The 16,873-nt window shown below is 33.3% G+C and overlaps 2 protein-coding genes across 2 annotated transcripts; one reads left to right on the top strand and one right to left on the bottom strand.

Annotated features, from left to right (window-relative positions):
• The first annotated feature begins 1,556 nt into the window (after positions 1–1,556).
• Positions 1,557–8,362, top strand: LOC128170499 (sodium-dependent glucose transporter 1A-like). The gene is made up of 4 exons (XM_052836276.1): positions 1,557–1,686; positions 5,633–6,094; positions 6,578–6,869; positions 7,230–8,362. Exons 2-4 carry the CDS (start codon positions 5,645–5,647, stop codon positions 8,273–8,275), a joined length of 1,788 nt encoding a protein of 595 aa, XP_052692236.1. The 5' UTR covers positions 1,557–1,686; positions 5,633–5,644; the 3' UTR covers positions 8,276–8,362.
• A 4,180-nt stretch (positions 8,363–12,542) lies between these two features.
• Positions 12,543–16,418, bottom strand: LOC128170510 (sodium-dependent glucose transporter 1-like). Its single transcript, XM_052836290.1, has 4 exons — positions 16,293–16,418; positions 15,412–15,707; positions 14,156–14,447; positions 12,543–13,864 (listed from the first exon to the last, which is right to left on the bottom strand). The coding sequence occupies exons 2-4, from the start codon at positions 15,646–15,648 to the stop codon at positions 12,837–12,839; spliced, it is 1,557 nt and encodes a 518-aa protein (XP_052692250.1). The 5' UTR covers positions 15,649–15,707; positions 16,293–16,418; the 3' UTR covers positions 12,543–12,836.
• Between the last annotated feature and the right edge of the window lie 455 nt (positions 16,419–16,873).

Below are 16,873 nucleotides of genomic sequence, written 5' to 3'. Positions count from 1 at the left end.
ATTGGTTGACAATCTAGCCACCTTAATTAAACTTTCTATAAAAGTAAAAAAACAAAATTATTAACCGTTGGAGTTAAATCTGGGACACCTCACGAATCACTTTAAATTTGGATTTTGTTGACTCTCCGAATTTCAATATTGTCCTCTGGAATTTTCTGCGTCATTGATTTAACAATGTTTCGCATTATACTTATATATACAGCTCTACATGCTTTCTATTCGCGCTCACTGTTTAAAAGTGTTCGAAAGTATTTTTTTTCCACAAAAATCTACAGTAATGCAATTTATTTTTTCCACATTTTTTTTTAGAAAGCAATGTTGCATACTAATCAAATTGTACAGTTTTTATTTTTTATGTGTGTCTTTTTCCTTATTTTTATTCAAATAAAAATCAACTTATGGTGACACAGATGTTAATTATTATTCAAAGAAAAAGTCTGTGCCATTATAAATTTCATAAACCTATCCCACAAAACAAACGTGTGTTCTCTCTATTTAAGGAGTAAGGAATCATTCTCTGAGTATTATGAGGTGATAATTTCGGTCGGGGCGTGATCAAATCTAAATAAAGCCCGAAGGGCTTTGTGATAGATTTGATCACGCCCCGACCGAAATCATCACCTCATAATATTCAAAGAATAATTCCTTATTACTTATATTTATTTAATTTTCAGCCAATGTACGATTTAATGTTAAAGATATAAATAAGCAAACCCTGCTGGCGCCCCAATTATACGTCATCTGAAGTTATTGGACTATATAGTACAAAATCGATACGTAGTGTTATCACAGGCAAGGACACTGGAAAATGTAAATATTTAAAGACACTGTCACGGTAAGATGATTTAATGCATACTTGACTTGCAGCAGAGTTGTGCAATGTTGTTTATTTTAAGTATATGGAGACTCCGAAAAAAACCCCGAAAAGAATGAATAAAATTTTTTTATTATAATTTTTGTGTAGCACATAACCATCATACATTTTGTGATTCAGTCCAAAGGTAAGCAATATAATTTTTTTTTTTTGGAACTTATATTACACGTTTTACGATTCTAAAATTGGTGTCTTTGGATTTTCAATACATGTACAGCTGCACGATAAATTACAAAATATAAACAATGTGACCATAATTAAGGTGGTATGGAACATCTCCATATTGTGGCGTATATCCGATCGAAATAAACAATATAATAATAAAATCGATTATAATTTTTAAAAAAATTCTTTCCCGAAAATTAATTTTTTGATTTATCCAGCAGCGTAGATAGCACAGTGGGTTCGAGTGTTATAACTACGAGTCTGTAATTCATGAGTTGGAAACCTGCAGGGGCTTTTATAATTTTTGCCTTTCCAAAAATTTTTAAACACATATTTTTTGGTCATACACATGTAATGCTAAATTTGAAAATTCGTAAAAAGTGAAAGTATTTTTTTTTTTAATTTTTGCACGTGAATTTTGATTAATTCTTTATTGTTACGCTTATTATTAAATAAATCATGAACTACTAATGAAACGCTGAGTTAGGCTTTCATACATTATCTAGAGTCACTCGTGCCGTAGATAATTAAAGAACCCAACCAATTCCAAGCACAGCGAAACATTTCAACAACTAACAAAAATGTTTTCGGCTTAAAGTGAATCGCCCGTCCAGTAATCAGGAAAATTAATATTCTACAGAAACCACGTAAGTACAAAAACATCGAAAAAAAAAAACACCTCATCTAATATTACACAAGGAAGTCGAGGTCGTGACATGGCGCTTATCGATTTATAAAGGATGGAAAACCGTGCGGCTCATTTTTACAAAGTCAATTCTTATACAGAGAAAACATGGTATATATATTGATTGAAACACCAAATACCGCTTACAAAATCTGTTTTTACAATATCATAAGTAGTGTAATGTGTTTTGTGGGTTCTAACCACGAATGATATTAATTTTTCTTAACCTTTCTTTACGTTTAGTTTGATTATTATAATTAAATGAAAATCACTTCACTTTGATCACAAATCTGATTGAATGATATAATAAATTTTCCTTTTAACCCTCTGTGTTTGAAACCTTTATTTGTCTGAAACTCTACGTTCCAGCAAGTTTGCTGAACCAAAGCCTCCCAGGCCGCAGTCTGAAAGCTAGTGCCTACAATCACTCTCTTGGCTTTGTATTTAACTACTAGTACAGTACCGAAGAATATATAAATCTCAAATGGCCCGTCTGCATTAATTCGAGACACCGCAAATGAGACCTATAATTCTTACCCGTAGAGTTCCTTTCGCCTCTGCAGCAATCCGCCAACTGAACTCCGTTCAATCGAGCGTCAGCCTTTTATAGCCTCTAAAACATCCTTTTATGTCACGTGACTCGGGATCATCGTAACGTTTTATCTAATAACCAAACACAGAGGAAATTATCTGATTCAATGATGCTTTAATTAGAATCTATACTACAGTAATATTATGTTAATTAAGACGATATTTCAACTGCTGTCCTCCTGTCACACTTTAGTTTATCGATATAGACATTATATATTGCTTTATTTGATAAAATAAAGTATTTTATCATCTGAAAGGACATTACTATTAATTTTCTTTAATTCAAAACAAAACTGTTTAAATAGAAATAAAATGGCTTTTAATATCTCTTTGATGCATATTCTGTATAGTTGTATTTAACGTATGCGTATCATGTCATATCATTTGCATAACCTATCTTATCGTGTGTGTAAGTATCCTATATCGTAACGTATGTACATGTGTATCCTATCATATCGTGTGTATTGTGTTTGTATCCTATCGTACCACGTGTGTATTCTATCGTATGCGTGTCCTAAATCGTATCGTGTGTGTATCCTATATCATATCGTGTGTGTGTCTTATCATATCGTGGGTGTATCTACGTATTGTGTTTGTATCTTATCGTATCATCTTTGTATCTTATCGTATCATGTATGTATCTTATCGTATCATGTATGAATCCTATCGTATGGGTGTCCTAAATCGTACATTGGCTGCTGAATTGATACTTAGATTATAGAAAATGTAATTTTCTTTCGTTTCAGCTTGTTCGAATAATCAGCTTGAGTAAGCTTTTCTGATCACATGTTATTGCCTATCATCATTATCTCAGTCTGTCTTATTTTTCAAATTAAAAAAGAAAAGATATAGCCAGATTTCGTGGATCAAATTACAATGAATATAAAATGTTCCACTAACCCTACTTCTTGGCAACAGAAAAAAAGACATATCTTAAAAAAAAAAACAACTGAATGTTTATAATGGATATTTAAAATAGGCGCAAATCTGGAAAAGAAGGTATTGCAAAACAATGGGACTATTCCCTAAAGTGATAAGGGCCTTTAAAGGGGCATGGTCACGATTTTGGTCAAATTCAATTTAAGGAGGCCGACTCTAGTTTGCATTGCGCATGTTTTTGCGCATTCTAAAATAATACAGTTGATTTATACTTCTTATGATTTTTTTTCGATATCATTTATAAAATTGAACACAATAAACAAAATACAGATAAAAATAATTAGATTTTTAAGAATTTTTTTTTTAATTTTTAACACGATTTTTACGATGAGCGGTAGGGGAGCATTGCCATTGCGCTTTTATGACGTTATGATAAAATGAAGCTTTGTAAGAGTACGTTATAAGAAATAATATAAAAGAAAAAGTAAAAACTGTACGCTGTTGAAATTTTAAATACAGAATGATGCTATCCTCGAGGACATGTTCCTAATTTTTGGAATGAATCCATTATACCAATCATCATTCGTGATGATCCAAATATATAGCAAAATTTGGTGCATTTTAATATTTTGAGATGGCCCCCACTAAAAACCAGACGGTAGAATTTGTGTTTTTTACATATAAGGTAGGAAATGATATTACTAATCATATATAAAAAATTGAGAAAAAAAGCTATAATTGTATTATTTTTTTAAAACTGCTTTGATGTGCGGAAAATGACAGTTTCCTATATATTCCTATAGTAAATGTACCTCTATTTTGAGATGGTCCTTAAAAAGAACCAGACGGTCGATTTTCATGAACCTTTGCAAATTAACTAGAGTCACTCGTGTTAAGCCGATATGCATATCATAAAATGGCGACGACCTCTGCAGGTTCGTAAGTTTACACAACTCTTTTTATTTATTCAGATCGTATTTCAGCGGGTGAAACATCAGTGTTTGACGGGCTAACGAGTCTTCACATGTAGGAACCTATAAAATAATCCAAAACTGCATATTAATTGATGTTTTCTTCGTTAATGAAAATCCCGATGATATATATGTTTTTCAAGTTTATAACGCGGACTTCACACTGTTATGTTGAAAACAAAATAAGCAGGCATGCAAAATATTACATTAACAAGAGTTTAAATAACTTAATTCTGACATTCTTAAATTATCTCTACACATTGTGTAACCATTTTCAAATTTATTTCATGGTCTTAAATAAGTTAGTACAAACTTTCCAAATAAAATTCTACACTGCTTTATGTACAACGTTGCATGAAAAAAAAAAAGATTTACATCGAATTCTGTAACTTTGATTTTTCTATTCTATCTGCAACTCCTTTAGGGAAAATTAGCATAGGAATTGCAACACCTTCTTTTTAAAATGTTGGGGGAGGGGTGAATAATCATATTGTCAAACCATGCATAACTTAACAGGAATAAAATCAACCTGATTAAATAAAAAAAATCGCACTATATAGAGACTGATACTGGTTAATTTACAGAGGAAGAGAAAATTATTCATCACGGTCTCTATCGCCATGAGAGATTTATTATTCACCATACCCTGAATAAGGCGCGAATCCAGAATATTTCATCGGGGGGGGGGGGGGGGGGGGTCCGATGGAGGGGGGGGGGGGGGTCCGATGCATTATTGTGTTTGCTTAAAGGAAGGGTGGTGTCGATGCCTATTATAAGTGAATTAAAACAGTATGAATTCACCCACTCCTGAGATCCGCAATTTCATGCATCATCCTATTTGGATATTTGAATACAACCCTGGTACAGCAACACTCGGAAATAACGAAGTCACTGGGACCTAGGAAATTACTTCTTTATATCCGTAATTCGTTATAACCGTATAAGAAATTCATTAAATTTACATAGTTGGGGATCCAAGATGACTTCGTTATATCCGTAAATTCGCAATATCCGTGTTCGTACTAAAGGAGTTTTACTGTATATATAAACGACATTTGAATCTAGCAACTGATAGGGCTATATTCCTACATAACGTTAGCTTGTTCAATATAAAAGTCCCATGCATTCAAACTCGTTTATAGCAGTTTCTAAAAGTAGAAACAACAGCTGGTTTTTTTTATTACCATTCTCAAAAAAAGTGATCTTTTAACTGAGAGTTAATAAAGTATACCATCTATTGAGATGTGTTGGTTGATAGGTAAAAAACGAAGTCATTGTCAACGTGCTGGATTCTGCGTGCAGAAAGTTTTTATATCTTTTTTATATTATCTATCTATTCAAAGTGTTTGAAGTAGAAAATTTATATTTGGGTTGAAAAAAAACCTGCATAATTATTGAGTACAATCTAATTATAACCATAGGCGCGTGAGTGTGCACTCCCTCAATAATTGGTTGAACTGCTTTCAGAGGTAACCTAGAATGAGTGAAAGAAGAGAAGAAAATGTTCAGACAGACGTACCATCACAAAACCACCAGATAGATGAGAGTCAAAACCACACAGGAAAAAGTTCGCCCGAGAGCACACGAGATCTGGACGAGAATTCAAGTCAAGATGGGGACGTCAGACTGTTTGAAGGAGAAAAGACAGGAAGTAGTGAAATTAAACGAGATCTGGACGAGAATTCAAGTCAAGAGAGGGACGTCAAGCTGTTTAAAGAAGAAAAGACAGGAAGTAGTGAAATTACACGAGATCATGACGAGAATGAGAATTCAGGCAAAGATATTTCGACCTTTGATTGCGTAGAAGATAAAAAGACAAATGCTCGAAAGAAAAACGAAAGGAGTTTATGGTTCCTACTAAAGCGAGACAAAATCTACAGAAAGAAGTATATTTTGACTGTGGCATATATTTTGTCCTTTCTCACTCTAGTAAGTTTACAGATGAGTATATATATTTTTTGGATATCATGGTTGTTTGTAAATTCTATGATTTGATCGGCAACATTCCCATGAAAACGAATCTACTTTTAGTTAATAATATCAGTAATGAATTTTGAACAGTAATACAATGTATATAATGTCAAAATATTTATTCAATGAAAAAAATATATTGAATATTTTAATTTGGTGCTTAAAGAAAAAAATTCACGGACAATACACTAAGTAAATACTGTATACAGGGAATTATACGACTCCGTTTAATTTTCATTTCACCCTCGTTGTCAGCGGACGAATTTAAGACATGGCGATTTTCAAAGTCTTATATTAATTAATTTAAAACACAACTGTGACGGTGCGAATTCACGAAGGAGCGAAACTGATTACAAGTGTAGAAGGGCGAAAATTGCACGGGGCGAAAATTGCATTGTATACAGTAACTATTATTTATTCCATTTTTTTTTTTCATTCTAGGGATGGGTGGAGGGTCAATTCGGTCCAACATTCCCTGACATCCTGTTGATATCTCGCACATCACTAGAGAAAGGATCGCTGTTCTTTACCATGGGAACGCTCGGCTATCTGATTGGCTCACTCATAATGGGCGTAGTCTTTGATAAAAAGATTCTGGACCGGAACTTGCTGATGTTTCTAGCCACGATGGGTTACGGGGTTATCATCGCTATAGTCCCGTGGTGTAGTCTGTTTGAAGCCATGGCTTTTATACACGTGATGAAGGGAGCGTTCGGAGGCGGATTAGACACGTGTAAGCCGAATATGAATTCTCTAGGAAAGCTCAACATACATTTTCTTTCTTCAAATACTAATATAAATGTTTAATAATAAAGATCATTAATTTTATTTTGTATTCTTTAGCCATACCAAACCACAGGGAACAATTTAATAATTTTATTATCAAAAGTATTTAAAAAGATATATTCATCAAAATATTGACTTATTAATAAGTTTTGTTAATGGTCAAAATGTTGGATTTTAGAGTGCAATTTTAATAAACAATGTTTTAAAAGCAAGGTTTTATGAACTTCTTTGGAGTTCATAATGCCATAATTTCATTCAATCTGGAAATTTTAAGGTAAACATCACTTGGCTTTTTTTCTCTTTATAGGTGGCAATGCTGGTCTTGTAGTAATATGGGGCTCAGAGGGCGATTCTTTCTTCAGTGCATTACACTTTGCATTTGCTTTTGGCGGGATTCTGTCTCCTTTGGCTTCTGCGCCATATCTGATGTCATTTGGCGACGAAGTAAACAATACGTTCATTGATGGAAATAACTCCATGATGAATTTTACCAACAACAACAACAATACGTGGTTAAATGAAACCAAGTCCAACATGAGTAATTTGACAGCAGTAACACAAAATGAGCAAACATCGCAAATTTATATTCCATACACCATGACAACAGTCCTTTGTGTTCTGACGTCACTTCCTTTTCTTGTCTTCAAATTCATGTCTTTGCAAAAGAAGATCGAAAGACAGAAAGGAAACCCCGAAGAAGAAACAACAAGCAAATCAGAAAGTCGTCTAAGAATTGTGGGATTTATAAACATGGTAGTTTATATTAGCGTATACGTTGCGGTGGAAAACACCTTTGCCGGATTCCTTACAACGTTCGTAGTTAAAGAGCTGAACTGGACCAATTCTCAAGGCAGTTACATCACTTCCGGCCATTGGGCACTCTTTGCGACGGGTCGGTTTCTAGGGATATTTCTTGTGCGATTTTTCAGCCCAGCGAAAATGATTTTTACCTATAACATGATGATGCTTATATCACTACTTGGCTTCCTGCTGACGTCATTACACGGGGTTGTAGTCGGTGTATGGGCTTTTACATTGCTTACTGGCTTTTCCATGTCAGTGGTTTTCCCTACTGTGTTCATGTGGACGGAACAACGGTTTTTACGGGTCACGGGGAAGATAGCCTCCATTTTCCTTGTAGCGGCGTCTGTGGGTTTCATGGTCAATCCGCTATTTCTTGGCATGCTGATGGAAACCTTCAGTCCAATGTGGTTCAGTTATCTCTTGTTTGGAGAAACCTTCTTGTTGATGTCTCTATTCTTTACGGGTTTGTGTATATCACGGAAAATCTCCTCAATAAAACCGGTCCAGACGGAGCAAGAAATCTCAATTTTGAACGAGAAAGGGGAATAACCTTGTTCAGCTTATCTTTATCTCAATAATGCAGCATCACTCTAAAAAATGTACCGGTGTTTTTCCTCATTAATACCCGGTTGTATCTTTGGGCCAGCATTTTTTTATTTTTAGGTTTACAAACCCGCCGCTCGGTTTTCTGAGTTTTTAGAAAAAAAATAAAATTACAAAAAAGATCTTTTTTTTCTCCCCGACAGCAAATTTTTCCTAGTAGGAAAAGTGTATCGCTATTGTTATCACAGAGGCATAAAATCTGCTCTTTTTGTGTCATGATAGCCTAAAAATTTGTTACGCATCTTTTTCTCGTGCTACATTCTTCAGAGAAGCTTCTACAAACCCTCTGCTGTAAGTTTCATACTTTGAAGTTTTACCGACAGTGTTGACCAGTGGCTAGACAGATAGTACCACCTCACTGAACTGGCTTCGATAGTTACCTGTGCAGCTGTTTTAAGTATATCACTGTAAAATGATTCCCTTTCATTTTGTGTTGAATTGGCATATGTATTCATTGGCCTTTTTAAAAATTTATTTTACAGAGAGAGAGAGAGAGAGAGAGAGAGAGAGAGAGAGCGATGTATTAGATATATTATAAATTTCTGCAGTAACTATTCTCATGAACACATTTTAAAGTGACCTGCCTAGTGAATTAAAAAAAAAAATCATATTATTTTTTGTGCATTTTTCGTTATTTTCAATTAAAATTTACCATTACATAATTAATTGCATAATTGTACTTTGTACATGGAAATTCAACAGGATAAAATACATGCACACATATAGTTGCAGTGATTTTATAGAGTCTGTTCACATTCACAATGTTATATTTGAGTTTTCTCACATATAAACACCCAAACCAATTTTGTAAATAAAATGTGAGAGATCAATGAAGTTGAATATTTTTTAACTGCAGAAAACATGAAAGTAATAAATATTTTGTATATTAATAATTATATACTAGTATCATACAGGAGAAAACATTATGACTTTATGTACATAAAATTTAGGGTTTTTTTTTTAAATGAAATGTTGACATGTCCGACAATAGTCTGACTAGTAACTTTGAATCTTGGGCTAGTAAATTTGTGGCCAAATTTTGTAATTGCACACCCCTGACATTGCTATATATATACATGTAATATCAAAGCTGTATGTCTAATATTCTATTGTACTATTTCAGTGATATGTTACACAGATGACATACTTTTCACATGCTACACTTGATGCAGTTACACACCACTATCATGAAGTTGTCATTCATTATATTATTAGAATAAAGATGATGTCATAAAAGTTTTTTTTTCTCCTACAGAACTTTAAAATTTTGTGGTTCGTAAACCTAAAAATAAAAAGAATTTAGGTCAAAAGAGATTTTTATTTTTTTTTTATTCCCTCCTCCTACGGAACTTTATCATTTTGTTGTTTGTAAACCTAAAAATAAAAAAATGCTGGCCTTAGGTAATAAACTTAAAGTAGATCAAAATTTTCAGTTTTGTTCTTGGTTTTTTATTTGGGGGGGGGGGGGGGTAAAGATTACCAGTTATTATTCATGCTAATACATGTAAATTGATATTAAATTATGCATATGTTTGAATGTGGTGTTTTTTTTACCTTTAGTTAGTTTCTTAAAACAGTGCAAATCTGTGTAGAATAAGAAATGAAAGTATAGATTTTCAATTAAATTATGAAAAGATATAGTTATTGATTTTAGGTTCAATTATTAAAAAGAAATAAATCCAAAAAGTTGGTCAGGGGATCGTGAAAATAGATACAAGCTAGATACACATGCACTGTATGTTTTACTCACAACAAAACTTTTACTTAGTAATTTTGAATATCATTGCAAAGAGGCATATTTCCTCTATCCTTTCGCCCACTTCCAGTTTACGCGTAATTGACCCTTTTTTTTTTATAGAATTAAAGATGCCTAACTTCATTCTTACACTCTTCTGCATCATTGCTCCAAAGATCAGACCAAAAGAAGAATTCAAATCGACTTTCCAAGAAAATGATAAATATTTTGCGTGTAGTAAAATTCTGTTCATGTTGTTCATACAGAAATGACAGTGATGGCCCCGGGCATTGCGGTATACAGAACTATAGCCGTATCATGGTGCCGTCAAAATCCATGCAATAATCAACCCAGTTAAATAACCTTATTTATACTGATCTATCTTCAAGTTCCTTTATATACTGTGGAATCATTAAATTTCGTGGGGGCCAATTTTCGTGGATTGCTTAAATTTTACAGGTTCGAGGGGACGTAATATCGTGTATTTTCGTATACATACAAAAAGATTATGACTTTATAGCCCTAGTTTATTAGTTCGTGCGGGTGTATATTCGTGGATGAGAGGTAGCCACGAATTCCACGAAAATTGAGCCACCACGAAATCTAATGATTCCACAGTAATTGTATTTTGGTTACTTATCAATTTATAACGTACATTGAAAAGCCCAAAAATATTTTCATTATCCCTTTTTTATACGAGTATTTGAAATTCCAAAATCATTGCAAGTTCTCTATTTTTTTTTTTTTTATTGAATTTTCACATATTCACATACCATAGCATAAACATTGATATAAATATATGTTGCAATGTATACATATACATTAAATTTATAGTATTTGTTTGATAGATATAATCAATATTTTGATATAAAGTATATATGTACATATATGTATTACTTCTCAGAATAGTAACGATATAATTTAAACAAGTTGTGGTATAAAGATATATGTGAAAAAAAGTTCTCTATTTTTTAATATATACATGTGATAAATATTATTATGATATGGATTGATCGTTAAATACTCCACACATGAAAAACTAAAGAAGTTTGAATTAAGATATCACGCGATTCTGTACACAATATTTTGAACAGGTATTTTAATGAACAATTACCAAAGAAATATTTATTAGACCATTGGAAAATGAGCATAACAAAACATTAATAGTTGCGCAATAATATAAAAAACACTGAGTAAAAATAGACATAGCATGTTATTATCAGAATTTGTTTAACAATATCATTTCTATTTAGGGTAACTAACCAACGTTTGAATTTCTATTCTGCGTGTTACTTCTACATACTAGACTTGCAAACTTACTACTTTTAAAGTTTCAAGTGAAATTCCACGCATCCACATGTCATAATAAGTCTCCTTTCCACTAAGCGGCATCAAAACTTGTGTGGATAAAACCTCGACTAGGATTCCGTATCGTAAATGTGCTCACAAGATAGCGATGATCGCGAACAACAGTCAAATATATAAGAAAGTTTCACAATTTTAACCCTTGGCTGGCACGTGCATAGGCTAGACAAGTGTGGAAATTATGAAATATAAAGTATTTATCTCATGCTTGTCTCAATATCCGGTAATTTAATGTACATTGTATACATCTCATGCTTGTCTCGATATGCGATGTTATATAAATAGTGTCTGTTTGGGAGGGTAACTGTTGAAATTGACACCCTGAGGAAACCATTGTCAACAACAGTGATTTTCGAGGGGTGTAAATTTCAACAGTTTCCCTCCCAAACAGGCACTATATATTTTATTATACTGAATGTCTTATTTTTAAAGAAAATTTTACTGTTTTTTTTTATAGAAATGAACTGAATTCTACGGTAAACCGTACTCGCATATTTACGCGCATGTAACAATTCATTGTCTTTCCCGTTGTCAAGTGTGTTGCTAACGCTGAGGGTACTAGTAATAGAACGGACTACCAACTGCGTCTAAACCAATCAGATTTCAGTATTTAACATGAAAGTATAATAATATAATGTGTTTATCTCATGCTAGTCTCCAATGCAATAGTCATATATTTCAAGCATTCCTACTGAAAGACAGAAGGGTCCTTCATACTGAAAAAACATTATATACATTTATTGATAGACCCTTTCGGGATAACTGCGGTACTGATCGCTTGCAGGGCAAATTGATATAATTTGCCGACGTTTTAGTAGGTAGATAGTTAAAAAAAACGTATTTGAAACAATTGATGTTCCGTCATATTTCACCAAACTATGTCATTTTGCCCTGCAAAAGAGCAGTACCGCAAGTTACCGTGAAAGGGACAATAACATGGGAATTTTACAAGTGATAAAAATAACCTTCCATCATTTGTTTTGATATATGTAATTCAAATTCCAACCAATTCGTGTGCTTCATAATATTCGTGTAAATGTTCAAGGCTCATGGATACAAAAAGTACACGTAAAAAACAAAAAACAAATAAACAACAACAACGCAAAACTCGTTTAATAAAAAAATAATTAACAAATGCGTCATGAAAAAATATGTACACTCACCAGTCGATATCAATAAAATTTAAAGCTGATAGAAGGAACTGTAAACCTTCAACAGAGTAAGCCATTTCTTTTTTTTTCTTTTTTTTCACAAAAACAGTATTTTGATTTGGTAGAAAAAGAATATAACTATGCATTAGCAAATCTTGGTAATTTTTTAAAAAACTTATTTATTGAAAAGAATAGACAACATTTGTCATAAAAATGATATGCTTGACTGAATGACAAATTGAAGTTTTTGAAATAGTTATTGTTTTTCGTTTAAAATAACAAGTTCATGTTCGGCCTGGATATGAAGTTGTCGTGACGAAATAATTCGTGATATACATACACCCGTAAAATTTAAAAACATCATCAGAACTGTTTCTCCAAAGAGAATATAGCAAAACCACATAGGACTGAAGGCGTCCATTAGTAAACCAAGAAATATTGGGTTAACCATGAAACCTACAGACGCCGCCATCACAAATATGGACGCTATTTTCCCCGTGACCCTGATGAACCTAAGCTCTGTCCACAAAATAACAGCTGGGAAAATCACGGACACTGCAATTCCCAGAAGCAATGAAAATATCCATACGCCAATCATGACGTCATGCATTGACGTCATCATGAAACCAAGCATAGAGAGAAGCACTGTTAGACTCGAGGCGAAAATCAGATTCGATGGTTTGACACATCGCACGAGAAATATCCCTAGAAATCTTCCCGTAGCGAACGCTGCCCAATGACCGGAAGTGATGTAGCTACCTTCATAACTACTCCAGTTTAGCTCCTTCACTAGGAACGTTGTGAGGAATCCAGCAAAGGTGTTTTCTACCGCTACATACATGGCTATATAGAAAACCATGTTTATGAATCCGAAAAGTCTGAGACGTGTCTTTGATTGTCTTTCTATTTTTATCTCAGAATTTGTTATTTTACTATCCAGTGTCTTTTGAAAAGAAATGCAACTAAAGACAAGGAATGGAAGTGACGTAAGAATACAAAGGCACGTGGTGATGGTGTAAGGAATATAAATTTGGGATTTCTGTTCGATTTGTGAACCATTGGTTAGATTTGTCATATTAACACTGACTTCGTTCGTAATGTTAGTGAAAGTCACATTGCTGTTTTTACTGATGAAAGTGTTGCTTTCGTCATTGTCAGATGACATCACAAACGGTGCGGCCACCAAAGGAGAGAGAATTCCACCAAAAGAGTATAAAAAGTGCAGAGTGCTAAATAAGCCAGGGCCCTCCGATCCCCAGATGACAACAAGACCAGCATTTCCACCTGTTGATAAATCAATATAGTAGTAAGATATTTGCAGGAAGTAATAAATGTTGTTTCGAGAACTGTCAAGATAAAGTACTCTAGACTGACCATGAAAAATTGAATCGAGAATAAAAAAAAATGTAAGCTTTTTTGTAAAAGTTTCCAAATTAAGGAATTATACTCTAATGAGCATCTCTTATACACCATTGAATTAAATTACAGTTATGAGCAAAACAATACATACTAGATTCATTTCTACTTTTATTGACCTTTGCTATTGACGTGTTACACACGTGTCTGATTACTTACACGTGTCCAGTCCACCGCTAAAGATCCCCTTCATCACGTGTATAAAAATCATGGCCTCAAACAAACTACACCACGGTACGACCGCGGCGGACACGCCCAGACCAGCCAGGAGCAAAAACATGAGTAAATTCCGGCCCAAGATCCGTTTATCCAAGACAAATCCCATAATGAGCGATCCGATCAGGTATCCAAGTGTTCCCATGGTAAAGAACAGAGAACCTTTCTCTAGGGAAGTGTGGGAAACGAGTAAGATGTCAGGAAATGTGGGACCAATTATTCCATTTGCCCATCCCTGCAATAGAATGTTTAATGAATGGACCTGGTAAAGTAAAACACACTTATAACGAAGTCCCAGGGACGGACGATTTTACTTCGTTATAAGCGTAATTCGTTATATCCGTCAAGTTTACAACATGTAACAAAGTCACGGGGAATGAAAATCAATTCACCGTAAGCCTCAATTCATTATAAGCGTGTTCGCTATTACTGTATATAAATTATGTTTAAGGTATCCAATCCATATCAAAACTGAATTTTCTAACCTTAAATATCCACCATGTATTAAGTACTCTGTTATTAAGTCAAAGTATTTAAAGTAGAAAAGGATATACCAAGAGGAATTTTCAAAAATGTTATAACCTAAGTCGTAATGCAATAATAAAGATTGCATTAATGTCTATGGGCACAAGCAATTATTTTGAGAGTAAAAAAATTAATACTAAGAATATCAATAAATGCTCTTTAGTTGGAAGATGTACTTAATCGTAAGAAATAAAAAAAATATTGAAAACAAATTATATACTGAAGAAAGTTTTTTAGAATTGATTTTTATAAATTAAAAGCGAAGGGACAGCAATTCAAAAACAGGAAATGACATATATAAGGACACATACCAATCTTATTTCATATGAAAATGTATCTAAGTATACTGAGAATTAAGCCCATACATATTTGTAATGCATTTTGGATCGGATACCTGAATGTCTTGTTTACAAAGGGTCTCAAAAGAATGAATGTTGACTATGATATTAAATGAAAGTCATTACGTCATCTAGATCTTTATACAAGTAGAACACGTGTTGAAATTTTTATATATCTTTAAGATAAAACAATAATTTATTATAAGTTTTTTAGGTACTAAATGTCACAATTTCAACATACATTTTATATGAAATCCCCCCTTTTTTGTGTTGTTTTTTTTTGCAGGTCGAAAACCATTAATTTCAAGTTTACAAACAATATTTGTTAAAACATACCAGCATGAGGAAGGACAAAAAGTACGCCATTGTCAAAATGTATTTCTCTCTGTATAGCTTATCTCGCTTCAGTCGCAGCCATATACTCCCTTCTTTTTCCGTCTGTCTCAAGCCTTTTGATTCCTCTACTTCAGTGTCATCTTCTTCCGAGATATCTTTACTTGAACCCTTGTTTTTATCTCGCTTGTTATCAGATGGACCATTTTCCGTTTTTTCGTCAAACCCTGTTCCGTCCATTTCTGAAGCCCGGTCTGATCTCGCGTATTCTCACATAGCCTGTTTTTCGTGGTAGATTCCTAATTTCGAAAAAAAAAAAAAAAAACCATGCGATGCCCATATTTATGCAAATGAATGTGTATATGTGCACACCATTTAATTGCATTACTTAATCGTTTTTATCAGCCCAACTTTGGAAAGTGTAAAACGAATCTACGAGAGGTGCTTGTGGTTATTTTAGGTCACATTTTAACCTGTTTTACATCCAATCTGTGAGACCCAACGAGGAGAAAGGGTATAATAAATATTGCAGAAGGTTGCATGTTGTTTTGTTAAATATTAAATAAAATTTACACAATTAAGAAGGGGGCAAAGAACATAACCCACTTTTTCAATCAACAGTTCTGCACCAATCAGATAGTATGTCTCTTTTGTTAACGGTTCTCTTAGCTGTCAATCGAAATGTGACGTCACTGTGAACTTACAGAAATATTCTTAACGATTAGAAACATCACTTAATATAATATTTAGCAACTGCTAATTGGACGAAAAAATTGGGTAATGTTCTAATAAATGCATAAAACAATTCGTCAATAAATTTATAAACGCCTTCTTGATATGAATTTGGGGAAAAAACTGATAAAGTAAAACGGTTTTATACATACATGCGTGATTCAGCGAATCTGTGTTCCTTCAATCGTGCATGTAGGAGAGGACAATGTATTTGAATTCACTGATAGCCTCTCTGTTGAGATAAAATGTTATGAGGCCTTTCCAGGTATAGATATTAGGACCGACGTTTGGACACAAGACGGACAAAAATGAAATACACTCTGATTAGGGGGACAATAAAGGGTTAGAAATTTATGAATTCTGTTGTTTTCTTTCTTGTTTTCTTTTCACGTAATCTTAAAGTTATCCTGAATGGATTTTAACATAAAAAGGTAGAAGTTACAATCGATAAATGACTCACCGTTCATATACAGGCTTATCTTAAAGTTCCCATATCGTTTAAAAGGTTTCTTTATTTTTGGCTAATAATTTTACCTTTTACATTCCTGATTTTGTCAACGATTATATTTTAAATTAATTGATTAATTTGTTAGAAAAAAAAACTTATTGTGCAATTTACTTCATACGAAAAAGTACGAAAATTGTCTCAAGGTCAGGTTTAGACAATTCTAACAAGACCTTGGGCTTTCGGTAGGACGAAACTACCTATTACTTGCGTCAAAAATGTTAAAAA

Source organism: Crassostrea angulata, chromosome 2 (genome assembly GCF_025612915.1).
Source record: "Crassostrea angulata isolate pt1a10 chromosome 2, ASM2561291v2, whole genome shotgun sequence".
In the NCBI taxonomy this organism is placed as follows: Eukaryota; Metazoa; Mollusca; class Bivalvia; order Ostreida; family Ostreidae; genus Magallana; species Magallana angulata.
The sequence above is the reverse complement of the archived record's forward strand: the minus strand, read 5'-3'. Positions and strand labels throughout refer to the sequence as shown.